The sequence below is a fragment of the Myotis daubentonii genome, chromosome 5 (assembly GCF_963259705.1).
Source record: "Myotis daubentonii chromosome 5, mMyoDau2.1, whole genome shotgun sequence".
NCBI lineage: Eukaryota > Metazoa > Chordata > Mammalia > Chiroptera > Vespertilionidae > Myotis > Myotis daubentonii.
In genome coordinates, this window is record NC_081844.1 from 32663562 (window position 1) to 32683837 (window position 20276).

A 20276-nucleotide genomic window follows, 5' to 3' on the forward strand; every position below is an offset into this window, starting at 1 on the left:
GGAGCCAGGTGCAGGCATCCCAGGCCGGCCTGTGGTTCCAGGCGGTGTACCAGCCACCAGCCTTCGCAGCAGGCAGATCCCAGCAGCTGTCTCTGCTCCTCAGCTTTGTCCCTTCAGTGCCTCCATAAGCTAGCCTCAGTGTCCCCCAAACCAGGGTCTTCCATTCACGTCCCTGCTTATAGCTTCATTCTCAAAGAACAATGCAGATGGAGTGTGGGCCTCTAAGTTCTCCTGACCCTCTTCTCACCTCCCCTCAGTCCAGCCCCAGCCCACCCAGGGCCTTCCCCCCGCTCCTCTCAGCCCAGGACTCCACCCCAACCCTCTCCTCGGCTGGTCCCCTCAGTGGTCATGCTCATGAATGCCCCATTCCTAAAAGCAAGCCTTTTCCTGGCTCCTGTTTCATAAACTGTCCTTGTTAAGACTGTCCCCCACGGTACTATGCCTGAGTGACAGCAGGGCTGAGGCTGGGAATTGCAGGCTGGCAACCCATTCACTAACAGCTGGGGTCACACAGGAAGCGGCAGCTGAATGGCTACCTGTTCGTCATAGCCACCAGATAAACAAACTGCCGGCTCCCTCCTAATCTTGGGATCTGGGCTCTGCTGTGGCCAGACCCAGCTGCTGGGAATTAGGGGCCCAGGGGCCAGCTCGCACACATGCTCATCCTTCCTGCCATCTGGCCCTGCCCACCTCCTCCAGTCCCTTATTAGAGGCCTCATTCCAGAGCCGAAGCCTCCCATCGCTGGGCACTGGCGGTGCTAGCCTAGCTGTGGGTGGGTTGCACCCTCAGGGAAGGCTGTGACCTAGAACCTGGGCACGCCCAGCATGCCAACATCCAAACCTCCGCCTCGATGTCGGGAAGATTCCCTCTGTTCATCTGACAACTGGGGGACAGGGAGGCCACACCATGGAGAGACGGAGCCCAGGCCTCTGGTCAGTTCATTCTGCACACCCGGCCTGCCCTGCCCGAGGCCAAGACACAGGCCGAGACAGACCTGAGAGCTTAGGGTCAGAGAGCTCAGAAGCTCAACCCCGGGGTGGGATGGGGTGGAGAGTGGCATGTTCGCAGGCTAATTAGACCTCATTAGAGCCTCTGGGCAGCAGGGGCCAGGACAGGGACACCTGGTTTTCCAGCCCCGAGCTTCTGTCACGGAGGAAGCAGGCTTGTGTCTGGCACCCGCTGCCCCACAGTTGTGCCCCTCAAAGCAGCCCCAGGCTCCAGACCACTCTCCACTGACCCCCTCACCTCCCAGCAAACTGATGAGGGCAAAGCTGCCCTCAGTAGCCACCGAGTCCGGGCTCAGATCTCCTCCCACAACTTGCTGTGTGGCTTAGAGGAAGTGTCCCAACCTTTCTGAGGTCTAGTTCTTTCTCTCTTAAGTTCAAGCAAAAGCATTGCATATCCACTCTGTGGGTAGGCACCAGGCTGCAGTTGTGTGTGGGGGTTAAGAGCACAAAGCTTTGTGTTGAAGTCTGAAAATGAGAGCAAAATGCTGGGGGGAGGAGGGGAGGAAGACCTGACTTTTGGGGGGCTCAGGCAGAACTCCCCAGAAAGAGAGATAAGATGAGATCCTGCCATTGAACCTTATCCGCCCTAGAGAGTCTCTTTGACCTAGTTTGTAAAAGATTGGAAATAACCTAGCTGCCCGTCCCTGGGGGATCTGCTGTACAAACGGGTTCCTGCAACAACTACAAAGCAGCGTTTTACAACGACATTGAGCTCTCTGTGCAGGGTGCTTAAATACAAGCACAAATCGCCCGCAGCTCTTCCCAGCAAGGGAGGGGGTCTCTCTCTCCAACCTTTGGATTCTGGGGGCTTGATTTGCTGGTAAGAATAAGGCAGAAATGACAGTGTGGGAACTCAGAGACTAGTTTGCAAAGAGGCCTTGTGGCTTCCGCCTGTGTCCTCTGGGAATGCTGCCCTGACATAAGGAAGCTGGACCAGCTTCCTGGAGCCTGGGCAGCCCTATGGAGGGGCACTGAGGCCCCCCGCCGACAGCCAGCGCCACATGCCTGTGCACTATGAGGGCTTCAGAATTTCTGGGGAACCCTGCAGGCGTCTGGGGCCTCCCGAGTTAACCCAGGAGCGACTTTGCAGCCAAACTACAGAACCATGAGAAATAATAAATTGTTTTATGCCACCGAGTTTGTTACAGTGACAGGTCACTAAGACGTGCTCACGGAGGCCGTGGCAGATTGCACAGGGAAACACAAGTTCATCACGATACATACGGTACAATGCCATCCAATTAAAATAATAAATTTTTAAAATATCTTATGTTTCTATGCTTTTAAATGTACAGAGAAAGATCTGGAAGGACCTGGGATTGAAGATAGTGATCAAAGGAGCCTGTTAGCCTATTCTCATTTTAATATTTCACAAGGAGAGGTAGAATCGTTCATATTTTACATTTAATATTACATGAAAAGTTTAATATTTTATAAGGAGTCAGAGGACGAGAAGGCCAGAAGCACACGAGGAGACACAGAGGCAGATTTACAGAGATGAGGGTGGCGTGGGGGGGGAGAAATGAAGACACGGCCACCCGGCCATCGAAACTGGGTCCCCACTCCCTGCCCTCCTGGACGCAGCGTAAATCCCCAGCCCGCACAGCCAGCAGCCAGCCCATAATGCCATCCGGCTCCTGCCTGGATCCCGTCCTTCTAGTTCCCGCCTGCAGTCCTTGCAGGCCTCAGGACGCTGGGCAGGGGCTCCAGCCACCAGACCAGAGGGCAGCCCTGCTGCACACGCAGAGGGTCACCACGGCCCACAGCTTCTGGGTGCTGGCTGAGAGGCCTCACGTGCTGTCTACCAAGGCCCCGCTCTGGGAGACATCACTAGAGCCCCCAGCACCTGGCCAGAAAGGGGCAGACCCCAGCTTGAGCTCAGACCAGCCAGAGAGCCCCTAACCCCACCCCCATTACAGATTCTGGGGTCTCTGAAAGGTGGACAGGATCTTGACATTGGTGATGGTCAGCCCCGCCTCACAGCTGCCTTGTCTCCAAAACAGCTTTTGTAAAGGAGGGGTAACACCCCTTCTGGCTCACTTAGCCCTCCCCAAACCCTCTCATTATCCCTGTTCACAGATGATGACACTGAGGCCCAGAGAGGCTCAGCAACTTTTTAAGGGTCACACAGCCTCCTGCACCTTCTGCTCCCCACCTCCTATACTCCAAAGCCACCAAAGCTGACTGTCTCATGGGTGCAGAAACTAAGTCCCAGCTGAATGGGTGGGGGATCTCATGGGGCAGGGGCAGACAGAGAAGGGAAGGGATCCCTGCCCACCACCCTGGCTCCAGTCAGGGGCTGGGAGGGAGCAGGTGCCCTCGCTCTCACACTGCAGGTCCATTCCTGCCACCAAAAGCCAAGAGGAGACCTCACTGCAACTCCCCGGCTCCAGCGAAAGGACTGGACAAGGCCTGTATCCTGCGACCCTGTGCCACAGAGCCCAGAAGGCTCCCCCCAACCCCCCGCAGCATCTGGGCATGCCGCTGTCTGCTTCTGGAGCCCTGGTTCCTGGTGAGTGAAACAAGAGCAATCCAGCTCTGCGTGGACTCAGACAAGGACATGGATGTAAAAGGAAGAGGGTTCCGTGAATGGGAAACTTTGCAAACGCGTGTGGATCCTGGATCCCCAGGGATGTTGGTTTGAGCTCAGGGTCAGCCCAGGCTGAGACCGTGCGACACCCCAGATGGCCCTCCTGCTCCCCGCTGCTCTCAACATATCCCTCCCCAACTCCAAGCCCACGCAGAGCCCCCACTGTCTGCAGAACCGTTAAACTAGGAGCGCCGGCTGGCGTGGCCAGGAGGTCACGGTTCGATTCCCGGTCAGGGCACATGCCTGGGTTGTGGGCCTGATCCCCAGTGTGGGGCCTGCAGGAGGCAGCCGATCAATGATTCCCTCTGATCATTGGTGTTTCTATCTCTCTCTCCCTCTCCCTTCCTCTCTGAAATCAATAAAGATATATATATATTTTTTTTTAAGAAAGGAGATGACTAGGAGCTAGAGGGCAGGAGGTCTCTGGTGCCCAATAAATTCCGGCTACGGAATGAGGCCCTCCTGTCTTGTCAAGCTTTCTACCTCTATTCAGGACCCAGGTCAGCAATCTGGGGTTCCTTGACCCCACCCTGCCAGCTCCCGCCCATCCATCAGGGCCATGCCATGCTGACCAGAGCCAGCAGGGGTCAGAAATCACCCAGGAATGAAGAGCCGGAGGCAGAAAACAACCGTCCTGGTGTGCTGTACAAGCCAGAGGGACTGGTATTATTTCCATGTTACAGACGGGATGCCAGAGAGGTTCTGTCCCTCGCTTTGGGTCACACACAGCAGGGACCCAGCACAACCCCAGGGTCTGGATCTGGAGCCCAAAGCCTCAACTGCTCTGTATGCACTTTTGCCACTGAGCACCGGATGGCTCCACACCCAGTTACGGAGGGGACACCACTTGTCCAGGGCCACGTTTGAGGCTCTCAGGCCACCTGCCCCCAGAGCCTGCCTCCACCGGCTGAAACAGCCCATCCTACACATCTTGCTGGAGAAGGAGGACCAGAGGAGGAGTGCTCTTAATTTTAGAAATAATTATGACCACAGCAGGGCTCCTGCTGGCTTTCCCAGGCACGGAGATGCAGGGTGGGAGAGCCCATGGCCCCTGCTGGACCCCCTCCCCACAGGGTCGTGGGAAAACCCCTGGGCAAGTGGCAGCATCCCTCCCTCCCCAACCCCTCCCATGGCTTCCCCATCTGGAGCCATTCTCTCCTCCCAGGTGGTCCATCTCCATGGTAACATCTCTACCTCAGGTGGTTGTAACCTTGGCAACCAGGTAATCTTGCCGCCCCACTGCCTGGGAGGCTCTGACTCCTAGCTGCACCCTCTTCCCACACTACCCCTTGCTCCCCATGACAGCACCCCTCTGGGGGTGCTGAGCCCAGAGAGACCACCCAGGAGTTGAACCCACCTCCTCTTCTTCTGAATGCCAAAGTGCACATTCTAGCCATTTGCTGAGCACCTACTGTGTGCTCCAGGGACACAGCAGTGAGCAAGTTAGGGAGTGGTCCCTGCCCTCGGAGGGCTCACACTGGCGACATTTTGTAGGAAGATGCTGGCCAAGGACAGAAAGGAGAAGATAAGTAGTGGTTTCAGGAAGCAGCAGACCCTTCGAGGAAAACAAGTACCACACCCCCTCCTCAGGCTCCCCAAAACCCCACCTCTGGGAGCAAAATCTACCACCCTCCATGTCACTGGGTCCCTGGTTCATTCAACCAATGTTCACTGCACGCCTATTGCGTGCCTATTGGAGCCACAGACATTTTTTAAAAGGCACATGATAAACAGGGTAAATCAGTAAATTACAGAGTATCTTAACTGGGGGAAGTGGCGAGGTGGTAAAAATGGGACCGAAGGAGGCAAGGGGAGGAGATGTGAGTCAGAAAGGAATCTGCGGGGATCTGGGCAGATGTCGGGAGGAAGGGTGGTGCAGGCAGTGGGAATGGCCATGCCAAGTCCTGAGGCGGCGTGTGCCCTTGGCCTCACCCTGCTCTTCATCCAGGCATTGCTCACAGGTCATTGTGAGCAATGACCACAAGCTGGGCAGAGCCACCAGCACCCTCCTGGTGTCCCCCTCTGTCATCAAAAGTGGAGTTTTTGCCCTAACCGGTTGGGCTCAGTGGATAGAGCATCAGCCTGCAGACTCAAGGGTCCCAGGTTCGATTCCGGTCAAGGGCATGTACCTTGGTTGTGGGCACATCCCCAGTGGGGGGTGTGCAGGAGGCAGCTGATCGATGTTTCTCTCTCATCGATGTTTCTATCTCTCTATTCCTCTCCCTTCTGCTCTGTAAAAAATCAATAAAATATATATTTTTGAAAAGTGGAGTTTTTGCAGCCCTGGAACATGGGTATTGTTCTGGTCCCCATATTTACAGATGTGGAAATTGAGGCTAGAGGAGAATCTCCCATAATCCCGCAGCCAGGAAGTGGCAGAACCAAGATTTGAACCCAGGCCATTGTGTTGGTTACCCGCCCCCCTCACCCCGTAGGACTCACCTCCAGCAGCCCCTCTTTAGGGAAGCACCCCTCACCCCCAGCCTAAGTTGGGCACCGGGTATCTGAGTTTCCCTCCCCACTTTATGATTATTTTGTTTGTCTACTCCACTCCCCTTCCGTGGCAAGTCCCCCGTTCCCTCCCAGCATCTCTCCCTCCTGGCACATAGTAGGTGCTCAATAAGCTTTCCTTGAGAGGCAGGCATCAGGAGGAAGAGAGGGAAGCTCGGAGAAGAGAAGTGACTGTCCCAGGTCGCATAGCTTGTCCCAGCGATGACTTCTCTGTGCAGGGACTTGGGCTGGTCTTGGGGGTGGGGATGCATGAGGGAGGGGTGCTCAGGTCCTCTTTCTGCACTTTTGGGGGCCAGGGGGCCAGGAAGGGAACCACCCACCTCTGCCTGAGGGGGCCTGGCTTGTGCCTCCTGGGACGCAGTTCCTGGGCCTTGGGCCAGTGAGACAGTCTGGGCACAGAGCCTGCTTGAGTCACAGGTGGCTGAGCTGATGCCAGGCCACCATCGAAGCAGCTGGAAGGACGCAGTGGTCAGGGAGGCTCGGGGTGGAACAGTGCAAGGTTACAAGCCCCCAGCCCTCAGGGCAGCCAGGCCCGCCTTGAACCTCTCCCTTGGGTCACATGGCATCTCTGAGCCTCAGTTTTCTTATCGGTGGCAGTGAGGCGCGAAGGGCCTCTACTAGGATTTAGAATGGAGACCAGCACACAGGAAGTGCTTGGCCTTTGCTAATAACTGGGGTTATTAGCATGATGGGGGATGCCCGCCACCTTCCTCAGTAACATCCTGGCTCCCCCGCAGACTCCACAGTGTGAACCCCTGACCAGGGCAGCACTCACTCCTGGCCAGTGCCGGCAGGTCCCATCCCAGAGGGTCAGGGCACCCACTCCTGGTCCGATTTCTGCCCTAGGTCCTTCCTACACGGGAGCCAAATACCCCAGCCTGAGGGTCAGGAATAGGGACGCGTCACCCCAGTGTGCCGCGATTCTAGGATGTCTGCTCCCACAGGACACCTTTCACCAGGCAAGGCAGGCCCCTCCTGACATGAGGGTCCCAAGCATGGGGGCCTCCACACTGTTCGCTGTGTGTAAAAGCAAGACTCTCATTCTCTTGCAAACATCCTTGAGTGCCCTCATACTGCACAGGCCTGGTGAGGACTCAGTGGTGGAAAAGCCCCATTAGTCAGACAAACACAAGTTATTACCAAATGGCCAAGAAAGCTCACGGGGGGGAGGGGGGGGCAGGCATTGCAGCCAGGCAGAGGGAACAGCACGTGCGAAGACTCTGAGCCTGGAGAGGGGATGGCATGTTTGAGGAAGAGCAAAGAGGAGCTGCACTGGGAGCTGAATGAGGGGAGGGAGGGAGGAAGGCAGGATAGAGTTAGATGAGATCCTGGGGGCAATAGGGAGCCAGAGTTGGTTCTAGAGGCTGTGGTTACGCGTCTTCTGGGCAGCACGTGGAGAATGAGCCTGGAGCTCTGTCCTGGATCTCCAAGAGGCTGGGGCAAGTGTCCAGGTGCCAGGTGGTGAAGGCCTGGACTGGGAGCATCCAAGAGGGGGTTAGGTCCCAGAAGGGCACAGTTTAGGGTGCCTGCGTTTCCTGCACCACAGCCCCACCATGGCCACAGGGGTCCTCAGACGCGCCCAACACAGGCAGGGAGCACACTGAGGCCCATTCATTTCTGGTCTTGGTCCCCAGGCCTCACCATGACGCCTGATGCACTTTCCGGCACCTGCGCGCATATGTCCCTGCGCGCCCACGGCCCCCAGGCACCTGCAGCCCGGGCACCCACAGCTAGCGAGCAGGCTGCGTGCACAGCCCCGCGCGTCCCCGCGCCGCGCACAGGGAGGTTGGTGGCGGGCACGCGCCGGCGGGAGCGCGCACGGCGGGCCCGGGAGGCGGTGGCGGTGGCGGTGGCGGTGGCAGCGGCTCGTGTCGGCTCCAGCGGCCCCGGTGCCGCAGCCCGCGCCTCGTCCGCGGCGGAGCCGCCCAGGTGAGTGGCCGCGCGGGCCCAGCGACCCCACTCCGCCTCCGCCCCGCAGCCCCCATTCCCGCCCCGGAGGCACTCGCCTCGCGCTTTCCTCCCGGGCACATCGCCCCTCGCCAGGCCCCCGCGCTCCCCCTGGAAACTTTGGGGGCCACTCCCCACGCTAGGGTTCCCCCCGCCCCTCCACCCGGGCGCAGAGGGATGGGGAGCCGGATGGGCGTCTCTTGGGGGCAGTGAGGACGCCTGGCAGAATGCACCCCCTCCATAGGTGGAAGAAGGGGGCACCAGCCGGTTAGGGAACAGGGACAATCAGGATGGAGGCTCCAGTCCGCTCCTTCCTGTCCATCTCTCACCAGGGTCTGGTCCAGCGGGTGGGTGGGTGGGTGGGTGCCAAGCTGCCAGGAAGGTGAAGGGGCATTTGGGGACCTGCTCCATCCTTGGGCCTGGAGACAGCTCAGCCTGTGGGAGGATTTGGGGGTGCAAGGCTGAGCCCCTTGCGCTGTGGGCTAGTGTCCAAACTGCACCAAGGATGATGGGAGACTTCTCTCCATCCCCTGAAGCTGGGCCTCTGGGGCCTGGCCAGGGGAGGCCACGGAGCCCCATTCAACAAGTTGGGGGGGGAGCACCTCATGCCTTGATCTGGGCAGAGAACAGACCCAGCCCTTCCTTTGGAGAGCACCTTAAAACTGGTTTTTTCAACATGTTCCCTGGGAACTAAAGACTCACATACCCTAGCCCCCCAGTCCTGAGAAACCAGAACTTTGGGGGCTTGGGCCCCAGAACCTGCATTTTCACCAGCGCCCCCTGGTGAGTTCGTGTGTGCACAGAGATGGTTGAGAGCCTCTTGCTTCTGGCGGAAGGGGGAGGTTGGAAGGGGCATCTGGCGCCACATGGCAGCAGGCAAGGGGCCTTCTGGGGTTTGATGATGGGGGCCTTTGGGGCTAGCAGGGCTGAGGCCTGGAGCAACCCAGGAGGGCTCCGTGGAGGAGGTGTGGAGGTGGGACGGCTGTGGTGTGTGAGTGCCCAGAGGTGGAGAACTCGGTCTCAGTGTGGATGAGGCCGTGGAAACCAGGTGTGCCGATGGGGAGGGGGGTGGTCTTCGTCTGGCGTCGGCACCCAGGTGGGCTGTGGGCTCATTGCCTCCAAGCATCAGCCAAGGGAGACAGGACCTGAGCTGGAAGACCTGGGAGCCTACCCGGGGCTCCCCCACAGACGCAGCGCTCACACTCTATCTGGATTATGTGGGGTGACAGGACGAAGCCACCCAGCCACGGGAGGGGGTTCAGAAGGGTTAACCCAGCCTTCCTCCTCCTGCTGCTCTGTTCCCTGTCCTACCTGGTGACTTCTGGCAAAGGACAGCCCCGCTCTGAGCTCCAGCTCTGAGATGAACATGAGCATTGGATTTCCCTCCCACGAGCGGAGACAAATGGCCACGTATCATGCCTGGTGCTGCTGTACACTCGGTGCTCGGTGAATAGCGGACTGATATTACCCTCGTCACTATCACAGCAGCTCGGCCTTGCACCTGCTCAGCCTCAGTGTGCTCATCTGTAGAATGGGGGTGGCTGCTCCTCGCCGCCCCCAGACGGAGCCCAGGACCTGGAGGTGCCTTGCCGAGTGGGAATAACAAGCAGATCTGAGGCAGCAGCTTGATTTCTCATCCCACGGGGCTGTCACTCCCGGCGCCCCTGAGTCACCAGGTAGCGCACTCTCCAAACACAGCTTGTCCCGGGGGGGCCCGAGGGAGCCGCCCACCAGCGTGTCAATCCTAAGCCTCAGAGGAGAGCCCACTGCCCTCCTCTCTCCAGCGGGGCTCTGGGATTTAGTGGAGAGGAACTGACCTGAGACCCAGGCTCAAATGTTGACTCCCAAGCGGAGTTATGCCGGGTGAGCCAGGGACCCTTCGGACCCTCCGTCTCCTTTTCTCCAAATGGCCTCCACTATTCCCGCCCTCAGGGCTGGGCAGGTGGGCAGACAACCTCAGTACACAGTGGGCAGCCTCCTCCACCTCCCACAGGCTGGCAAGGAAAGTGGGTCTGGAGGCCCCCAGGCCTCCAAGGGTTAACAGGGACTCACAGCAGATGAAGGGTAATTAGGGCTTAATGAATTATCATGGATGAGAGCGTAGATCTGGGACACAGGATGACCAGTCCTGGGGCGTTGGCAGTGTATCCCCAGAAACAGGCCTTGGAGGGCCCCCACCTCCCAAGTCTGAAGTTTGAATGAGGATGCTACCAGGGCCTGCCAAACCATGCTCCCCTTGCCCCCTCCAGTCCCAGTTGTGGGGGGTGAGGGGGCCGTGGAGGGTGGTGAAGGGAGGACAGAGAGAGGAGTACCCCGGGGACAGAGCTGCCAAGCCCCCAGCATCTATTCGCCACCCCTCGCCGGCCCTCCCTGTAGGTTCAGCCGCTGCCTCAGCCTGGCTTGGTCTTGCCCAAAGGGGTCTTCAGCGTCCCCTGTCCTGGGAGGGGAGGGGAGGCTGTGACCCCTGTGGCCGGGGAGGGAGGACGTCCATTCAGAACAGAGGAGGAGGTGGATGGGACGGGGCTGGGGTCCAAGGAGAAGGGCTCGCGTGCCCAGCCACGGTCTGCCCCCCCTTGTGCTGAGAGCTTCATGGCACATTCGTCTGGGCCAGCTTGGCTTGGAGGAGGGGAGGGGCCTGTCTCCCGGGTCCTGCCGTGGTGCACAGATTGCGGGGCCTCTCCCGGGGTAGGTCCCCTCACTTCAGCTGATGCCCAGGGCAGACCCCCTGGGGAACTTGGCCCCTTCCGCCTTCCCAGCCCCTGCGGCCGGCATACAGCCCACTTCCTCTTCAGCGCGGCGGAGACCCTGTGTGTGTCTCCTGTGGCTGCTGTGACACGTCAGCACAAGTCCAGTGGCTTAAAACCACACAAACGTACCATCTCACATTGTCAGGGGTCCTTAACCCGGTGTGGGCAGCCAGGTCCTTCCTTAGGCTCCAGGGAGAACCATTTCTGGCCTTTTCCAGCTTCTAGAGGCGCCACATCCCTGGCTCGGGGCCCCTCCCTCCATCTTCACAGCCAGCAGCACAGCCCCTCCCATCTCTGACTCTGACCCTCCTGCCTCCCTCCGGTGAGGACCCTGCAATGCACTGGGCCCTCTGGGGTGCTCCAGGGCCATCTCCCCCATCCGGGGTCCACTCATCAGCAAACTTAGCCCCCTCGCCAAGTCAGGTCACGTTCACAGGCTCCAGGAAATTAGGCCGTGGGTGCTCTTGGGGGGGCTGTTGTTCTACTGACCACAGACCTCACCTTCCCTGTTGATTTTCTCCATAGCAATGCCCACATGTGGTCTCTAACTCTTTCTTCTGTTTCTCACCCATAGACAGGATGACGGGGGTTTTGTCTGTTTTGTTCAAAGCTGTTTCCTGAAAGAACTAGAACAGCACCTAGTACATACTAGGTGCCCATTAAGTGCTTGTGGAATGAATGAATGAATGAATGAATGAATGAATGTGGTAAAGGCTTGACCAAGAGCAGAACAGGGCCTAGAACTCAGTTCCTGGCCCTGTCTGGCACCCAGTGGAGACTTTTCCAGGTACAAGTACCTTCTCGGTTGATTTCTTCTTTTTTAATATATTTGTATTGATTTCAGAGAGGAAGGGAGAGGGAGAGAGAGAGAAACATCAATGATGAGAGAGAATCGTTTTTGACTTGAGCACTTGAAGTGCACCCCGTGTAGGCCAGGATGCCACTGTGCTCAGGGCCCAGGACAGAAGGAGAAGGGGAGACCCAGAGTGCGGGTGGGTACCAGGGTGTCTGCTCAATACCACACAGCGCCCAACACAACCCCCTACAGCGAATGCCTGGCCCCCATGTCAGCAGTGCTGTAGGGGAAAGACCCTCACACACCCCCAGTCCCATTCTGCAAATGGGAATACTGAGGCAGAGAAGGAAGAACATCTGTTGAGTGCTGGGGTGTGAGCTGGGGCCTGTGCTGGGTGCAGATAGGGGTGGCTCTGGGGGGTATCAAAGGTGGAGCTGAGGGCACCTGGAGACCTGGGGACAGGTTGGCTGGGTATGTGAGAGAGGACTTTCAGTGATACCGTCCCCTGTGAGAGAAAGGGGGAGCAGGGATCACTACTGTTCCCCGGGCTGAGGTTGGGATGCTATGGGGCCTCCTGGGAGAGGTCAGGGATGTGACTGGATCCTGAGGCTGGAGTTCAGGGGAGACGTGGTGGCCAAGACACAAAATCAAAAGTCATCAGAGAGGCCCTGGCCGGGTAGCTCAGTTGGTTAGAATGTCATCCTGATACACCAAGGTTGTGGGTTCAATCCCTGGTCATGGCACATACAAGAATCAACCGATGAATGCATAAAAAAGTGGAACAACAAATCAATGTTCCACTCTCTCTCTCTCTCTCTCAGAAAAAAGGGGGGGGGGTGAAGAGTCATCAGTGAACAGTGGTACTTAGTCATGGGAGGACAGGAGGAGAGGCCCCAGGTGGGTGCAGGTCTCTGGGGAGGGAGGAGGTGTGGAGCCCTGCAGAAGCAGGACTGGAATCCAGATCCGATCCTAATCGGGAGCTGTGAGTCTTGGTCTTCTACCCCTCGGTAAGACCCAGCCTCCAGGGAGAGGACAGGGAGGGACCCTTGCTGGCTTGGGGTGCCCAGCCCTTTAATCTGAGAGTGGCAGGACCTGGGGGCATTCAGGCATCTTGGCTGCAGTCCGCACACGGCACTCCACCTGAGACCACCCTCCTGCCTGTCCTCCCAGGTTCAGGCCTGGCCAGTGTCGGGAAAGTGAGGGAAGGGGGTCCTGCAGGGAGAATAGAGTCCCCACTTTCTCTCTCTAAGAACCAGGCAATCCCTCAAGGTGGGGGGGGCAGAACCTTAGGGGGGAGCCTCAGAAGCTCTAGGCCAGCTTCAAGTCCCCTCCCTGCACCCCCTGACCCCCCATAGAGGAGATGACAGGGCCTTGCCTGAGGGTGAGGTTAGAGTTGACAAACTGGGTCACAGCTTGAGTGGCCCCCCCGCCGCCTGGCCCGTTGACCAGCTGTCCTCTCATCCTGGGAGTAATTATGGAGCTGGAGCTCCAACGCCCCAAGGGTTCTTATTTCCTTGGACAGGCCAGGTCCAGAGAGGGTGTGCTTTTCATCCGCGATCACACAGCCCGTTAGAACTGAGGGCTCCCGCCAGCCTCCCTGTGACTGTGTCGCCGTGGCTGTGCCCTAGCTGTCCCCACCTTTCATCACTTGAGTACTTCCTTCCTGACTTTGTCCTCAGCCACATTCTATGGCAACTATTTTTTTAAAATTCTCTCCAACCGAAAATTTATGAAAAGTTCATTTTCATCTCCCTGACTGCAGCGCCCGCCCCTCGGCCTCCATGCCCGCCCCGCACGGCCGCACTCACGGAGGCGTCCTCTGCTGTGCCCTCCACGGACTGTCCTTCCTGCTGCCATCTGCTTGGCTCCCGTCCTCCGCTAAGTCTTTGCACGAACATCCCTTTCTCAGATAATTAGATCATTGCAATCCCTCGACACCAGCCATCGCCCTTTTCCTGGATTTATTTCTCTCCACTTGCGCACTCAAGGCAGGCGAGGCTGTTTTATAGCCGTCAGCTCCCAGAAGTTGACCTCTTTGTCTCCGGCACCTGGAAAATGCTCGGAGCACTTGGTACCTGAATTGACACGTAAGGGGCGCCAGCATGACGGTATCTCTGGGGGCGATGATAAAAATGGGTCCAGCAAAAACAGAACTGTGTTTTAAATTGTAGCTGGCTGAGCTGCCAGGACTGTAAAAAAATAAAAATAAAAATTAGCGCGTGTTATCACCCACTTAGCCCTGAGACTTCCCCCTGCCACCTATGGGGAACCTGAGCTGTGGGCTCAGGGCTGTGTGAACCTGAGCTGGTGACTTAAGTTACTTTGAGCTTCAGTGTTCCCGTCTGTAAAGTGGGGGTGACAGCAGCCCCCCCCCCATGAGCTTGTGTGGGAACTAAAGGGTACAATATAGGTGGAGCCGTTAGCCCCAGGCTGGCACACAGTAAAAACTATAGAAGTGTTCACCATAATGGTGATGATGATGATGATGATGTATTAAACGAGGGTTTATTGTATTTATTTTTGTTGTTGTTGTTAACCCTCACCTGAGGATATTTTCCCATTGATTTTTAGAGAAAGTGGAAGGGAGGGGGAGAGACAGAGAGAGAGAAACATCGACTTGAGAGACACATCAGTTGGTTGCCTCCCGCATGCTTCCCAACCAGGGCTGGGGATTGAGCCTGCAACTGAGGTATGTACCCTTGACCAGAATCGAACCTGGGACCCTTCAGTCTGAGGGCCAGCCCTCTATCCACTGAGCCAAACCAGCTAGGGCAAATTAGGGTTGAAATAGCATTTCAGGAAGACTACGGTGAGGACGTTAGTACAGAAAATAACTAGTGACATTGGGGTGAGACCAAAATAAAGTCAGGGAGAGAACCTTGCAGGGAAGGTGTTTGGCACAGCATATGCAAAGGTCCTGAGGCAGGCTGGTGCCTGGCATGTTGGAGGAACAATGTGTAGGCCGGTGTGGCTGGAGCAGAATCAGTGAGGGGTAGAGAGGGAGGAGGTGAGGGCAGGAAGATGGGGGGCAGGTTGTGCAAGGCCTGTGGGCCCTGGGGAGGACTTGTAATTTTATGCTAGGGGTGTGAAATTCTCTCCTGCAGAAAGAACATACCAGGCAGCTCTGCCCACAAGGAGTCTGTATTTGGGGGGCTGAAAAGTGGCAGCCCTTTACTCCTTGAGACAGAGCCAGGGAGGTGTCACTTCCTCCAGAGCAGGCTGCTGAGGTCCTGTCCCCCATTCCTGGGCAAGGGGGCAGTGCCACATGACCACAGGGAGCAGGCACGGCAGGGACCTGGGAGTGACCTCAGAGCCAGGGACAAGCTGAAGGCGGGACGTTGCCAGAGGCGTGAGACGGGCGGCTGAACAGGGAGCCATCCGTTCCGGCTCTTGTCCCCACCTGGGACACAGCCTCACCATGTGCTTTCCAGGGCAACAACATGGGAGAGAATGACCTAGAAAAACATCCTCGGAAGGGAGGCTTGCCGTGGGGAAGGCGTATGTTCCGTGCAATGCCCAGGTTGGGTTAGGACGATGGCAGTGAGAGAGCACAGTCAGCCAGCTCTTGCCCCTCTCCCTCCGTCTCCCTATTATGCTCCCCAGCTGGGGACAGGCACCTAAGACCTACGGCCTCCTACAGACCAGGGGTCCCTCGATGTCCTCGTGGTGGGACCACATTCTCAGCTACAGGAGCTCTCTCCCCACCCCTCACCCCTGCTCTGCCTCCATCTTCACGTGTGTGTATCTATACGTGTGTCCAAATTCCCCTCTTGTTATACGGACAGCAGTCATTCCATTAGGTCACCCTACTCCAGCGTAACCACATCTCAACTAAGCACATCTGCAAAGACTCTACTTGCAAATGAGGCCACGTTCATAGGTCCTGGGATCAGGACGTGAACATACCTTTTGTGGGGACCCCTTTCTACCCAGTGCAGAGTCCCAGCTCACATGTCACCGTTCCAGGTCTGAAGTCGCCCTTTCACCAACCCTGGTCACCGGGCTCGTCCATCCATGCTGCTTCCTCCCACAGCCTCTATCCGTGCATCCTCTGGTCTCATTACCTGTGGGTGTTTTTTTCTTATTAAACTTTGTGTGAATGGGTCTCAGAATTCTGTGACGGAGTTTTGATCAAACTATTTCCATTAAAAAGTACTGAGTGTTGATGTTCATGGATCAGGTACCGTGTCGCAGGCACACTTTGGGCTCCGATTAAGACACCCTAGATCAGCGGTTCTCAACCTGTGGGTCGCGACCCCTTTGGGGGTCGAATGACCCTTTCACAGGGGTCGCCTAAGACCATCGGAAAACACATATATAATTACATATTGTTTTGTGACGAATCACTATGCTTTAATTATGTTCCATTTGTAACAATGAAAATATATCCTGCATAGCAGATATTTACATTATGATTCATAGCAGTAGCAAAATTACAGTTATGAAGTAGCAACGAAAATAATTTTATGGTTGGGGGTCACCACAACATGAGGAGCTGTATTCAAGGGTCGCGGCATTAGGACGGCTGAGAACCACTGCCTTAGAGAGTTTACAACCCAGTTGGAGGAGAAACGATGTCAAGGGCTTTAAGATACCCTATAATTTCGTGAGGTGGTTGGACTCATGCAGACAGGTAACAGAGGGAGGACAAGACAGGTGGGAGGCCTGGTAAAAAAAATCTCTGGGGGCCGGGAGGGGGCATGTAGACCGTCTATATCCCGGCCCCACCCATGTGAGCCCCCAGAGGGCAGGATCTACCTTTGCTCTGTTCCTCAGTGTATTCAGAGCCTGCTTTATACCAAGCACTCACTAAGTGGGGTGGGTTAGGGGAAGGTACCAAAATTTTTACATTATATTTGCGTGATTGCTTTCCTTTGTAATTTTTTATTTTTATTTTTTTTAAATATATTTTATTGATTTTTTACAGAGAGGAAGGGAGAGAGATAGAGAGTTAGAAACATCGATGAGAGAGAAACATCGATCAGCTGCCTCCTGCACATCTCCTACTGGGGATATGCCCGCAACCCAGGTACATGCCCTTGACCGGAATCGAACCTGGGACCTTTCAGTCCGCAGGCCGACGCTCTATCCACTGAGCCAAACCGGTCTCGGCATAAAATCCATCCATTTAAGGTGCACAATCAGTGCTTTTAGTATACTTACAAGATTGTGCAACCATCACCGCTATCAAATTCCAGAACATTCCATCACCCCAAATGAGACTCCCATCCCCATCCCAGCCCCTGACAACCACGAGTCTACTTTCTGTCTCTGGAATGTGCCTGTTCTGGACATTTCACATAAATGGACTCACACCCTGTGTAGCCTTTGGTTGTCTGGCTTCTCTCTCTGAGCACCGTGTTTTCAAGGCCCATGGTGTTGTAATGAATGTCGGTGCTCTTGACTCCTTTTCATGGCTGAATGATAGTCCCGTGTGTGGGTGGTCTGCACTGTGTTCATCCATTCACCCATGTTTGGGTACTTGGTTGTTGCCACATTTTGGCTAATAGAATGCTGCTGCTGTAAACATGGGGGTATAGGTTTTTGTGAGGTTGTGTGTGCTTAACCCAGGAGTGGGATTGCGGGTCCCACAGTAGATAAATGCTCTCGTGGGCACTACTGAGACGGGGCAGGGAGGCAAGACGCCGGTGCTAATGCTGCCCCCGCCCCCAGGTGCCCATGAAGATGGTGGCGGGTTCCTAAGCCACGGCTCCCTAGGCTCCACACCATGACCTGCTGGCTGTGCGTCCTGAGCCTGCAGCTCCTGCTCCTGCCTGCGGCCCCGCCCCCGGCGGGGGGCTGCCCAGCTCGCTGCGAGTGCACCGCGCAGACGCGCACCGTGGCCTGTGCCCGGCGCCGGCTGACCGCAGTGCCTGAGGGCATCCCGGCGGAGACGCGCCTCCTGGAGCTCAGCCGCAACCGCATCCGCTGCCTGAACCCCGGCGACCTGGCTGCCCTGCCGCTGCTGGAGGAGCTGGACCTGAGCGAGAACGTGATCGCGCACGTGGAGCCGGGCGCCTTCGCCAACCTGCCGCGCCTGCGCGTCCTGCGCCTGCGGGGCAACCTGCTCAAGCTCATCCCGCCGGGGGTCTTCACGCGCCTGGACAACCTCACGCTGCTGGACCTGAGTGAGAACAAGCTGGTCATCCTCCTGGACTACACGTTCCAGGACCTGCGCAGCCTCCGCCGGCTGGAGGTGGGCGACAATGACCTGGTGTTCATCTCGCGCCGGGCCTTCGCGGGGCTGCTGGCGCTGGAGGAGCTGACCCTGGAGCGCTGCAACCTCACCGCCCTGTCGGGGGAGTCGCTGGGCTACCTGCGGGGCCTGAGCGCGCTGCGGCTGCGCCACCTGGCCATCGCCGCGCTGGAGGACCAGAACTTCCGCCGGCTCCCGGGCCTGCTGCACCTGGAGATCGACAACTGGCCGCTGCTGGAGGAGGTGGCCCCCGGCAGCCTGCAGGGCCTCAACCTGACCTCGCTGTCGGTCACCCACACCAACATCACCGCCGTGCCAGCCGCCGCGCTGCGCCACCAGGCCCACCTCACCTGCCTCAACCTGTCGCACAACCCCATCAGCACGGTGCCGCGCGGGTCCTTCCGAGACCTGATCCGCCTGCGTGAGCTGCACCTGGCCGGGGCCCTGCTGGCCGTGGTCGAGCCACAGGCCTTCCTGGGGCTGCGTCAGATCCGCCTGCTCAACCTCTCCAACAACCTGCTGTCCACGTTGGAGGAGAGCACCTTCCACTCGGTCAACACGCTGGAGACGCTGCGCGTGGACGGGAACCCGCTGGCCTGCGACTGTCGCCTGCTGTGGATCGTGCAGCGCCGCAAGACCCTCAACTTCGACGGGCGGCTGCCGGTCTGCGCCACCCCGGCCGAGGTGCGCGGGGACGCGCTGCGCAACCTCCCGGACTCCGCGCTCTTCGAGTACTTCGTGTGCCGCAAGCCCAAGATCCGAGAGCGGCGGCTGCAGCAGGTCACGGCCACGGCGGGCGAGGACGTGCGCTTCCAGTGCCGCGCGGAGGGCGAGCCGGCGCCCACCGTGGCCTGGGTGACACCGCAGCACAGCGCGGTGACCAGCGCCAGCACCGGCCGGGCGCGCGTGCTGCCGGGGGGCACGCTGGAGATCCTGGACGCGCGGCCGCAGGACAGCGGCACCTACACGTGCGTGGCCAGCAACGCGGGCGGCAACGACACCTACTTCGCCACGCTGACCGTGCAGCCCGAGCCTGCCGCCAACCGGACCCTGGGCGAGGGCCGCAACGAGACCCTGGCGGCCGCGCGCTTCCCGCTGGACCTCACCACCATCCTGGTGTCCACAGCCATGGGCTGCATCACCTTCCTGGGCGTCGTCCTCTTCTGCTTCCTGCTGCTCTTCGTGTGGAGCCGGGGCCGGGGGCAGCACAAGAACAACTTCTCAGTCGAGTATTCCTTCCGCAAGGTGGATGGTCCGGCCGCCGGCGCGGGCCAGGGAAGCTCCCGCAAGTTCAACATGAAGATGATCTGAGGGGCCCTGGGCGCGGCCTCCCCCCAGGGCTGCGGGCTCCCGGTGGCGCCAGGAGATTCCGTCTCTGTCCCACCAGCCCCTCGCTGGCCTGTCCAATGACACCTATGCATTTCCCAGAGGAGGGGCTGCAAGCTGACTCCCGGCAGCACTTCCCTTTTTTTGTAGAGGCCCAGCCACAGGACCTTTTTCATCGGGATGTGTCTTTTGCAGTCTTTCGAGCATTTTCTAAGGTTTCCCCTGTCTTCCTGGCCCTGAGTGGTCACTGAGCTGCGTGGGGGGTGGGGGGAGCCTCAGAAACCTAGGGTCCTCACTGCTAACAGTCCACACTCACCCAGAGGCACACCGCTGCTGCCCCAGGGCCCCCTGACAGCTCACGCCTGGGGAGAGAGTTTATACTCAGGACGCTTGGAGGGCGCACAAAAGCCTATACTGTTCACCCCTGGACGCCCCACGCCTCACACCCAGCACACACATTCACACCCAGGACACAATGAGGCACACAGCTCTACCGTGGAGCACCCACACCTGGCACTAAACAGGTGCCCCAGGCTCCAGAGCTCACCCCGGGCACACAGGACTCATGTGAGAGCACAGCTCGCACCTGGGACAAGCAGCCCACATTTGGAACACACCCAGCTCACACCTGAGTCACACATAGCTCACACCTGGGACACAGCCAGCTCCTGCTCAGCTGGCCAACTCTGGGGGGTATCTTGGGGGCTGGGCTAAGGTCTTGTTAAGCTGGTCAGGCTCACCCTGAGGGTGCCCAGCACGCTAGGTGATCCCAGACACGCCGGCCCCACCTTGGCCCCCGACTCCCTCCACCAGGACCCACGGGCCCCGCAGGGCAGGCTGCCACTAGGAGAAGCCATTTCACCAGGTTCCTCCACCGCCCTCAGAGCCGCCATCTGGTTAGCGAGCCCACACCATGCCAGAGGGGCAGCTTCCCTGGTCCCTGGCCAGGAGCATAGCTTCTGGGGTGTCCTCCAGCAAGCCAGCTGTCGTGACCTCCAATCCCGAGCCAATCCCGTGTCCCCTTGCTCACGTGGGGAATGGGGCCAGAGAATGTGAGCGGCTCTCGGGGTCCCTGTTCCGTGCGTTGCAGGGCAGCCATGGGGAGCAGGCCTGGACAGGGGGTCAGGCTACAGGGAGGCCTGGACCTGGTTGGTT

The 20276-nt window shown here is 58.2% G+C and overlaps 1 protein-coding gene across 1 annotated transcript; it reads left to right on the forward strand.

The window, feature by feature from the left end:
- The first annotated feature begins 7918 nt into the window (after positions 1-7918).
- Positions 7919-19386, forward strand: LINGO3 (leucine rich repeat and Ig domain containing 3). The gene is made up of 2 exons (XM_059697269.1): positions 7919-8038; positions 17273-19386. Exon 2 carries the CDS (start codon positions 17328-17330, stop codon positions 19104-19106), a length of 1779 nt encoding a protein of 592 aa, XP_059553252.1. The 5' UTR covers positions 7919-8038; positions 17273-17327; the 3' UTR covers positions 19107-19386.
- The last annotated feature ends 890 nt before the right edge of the window (positions 19387-20276 follow it).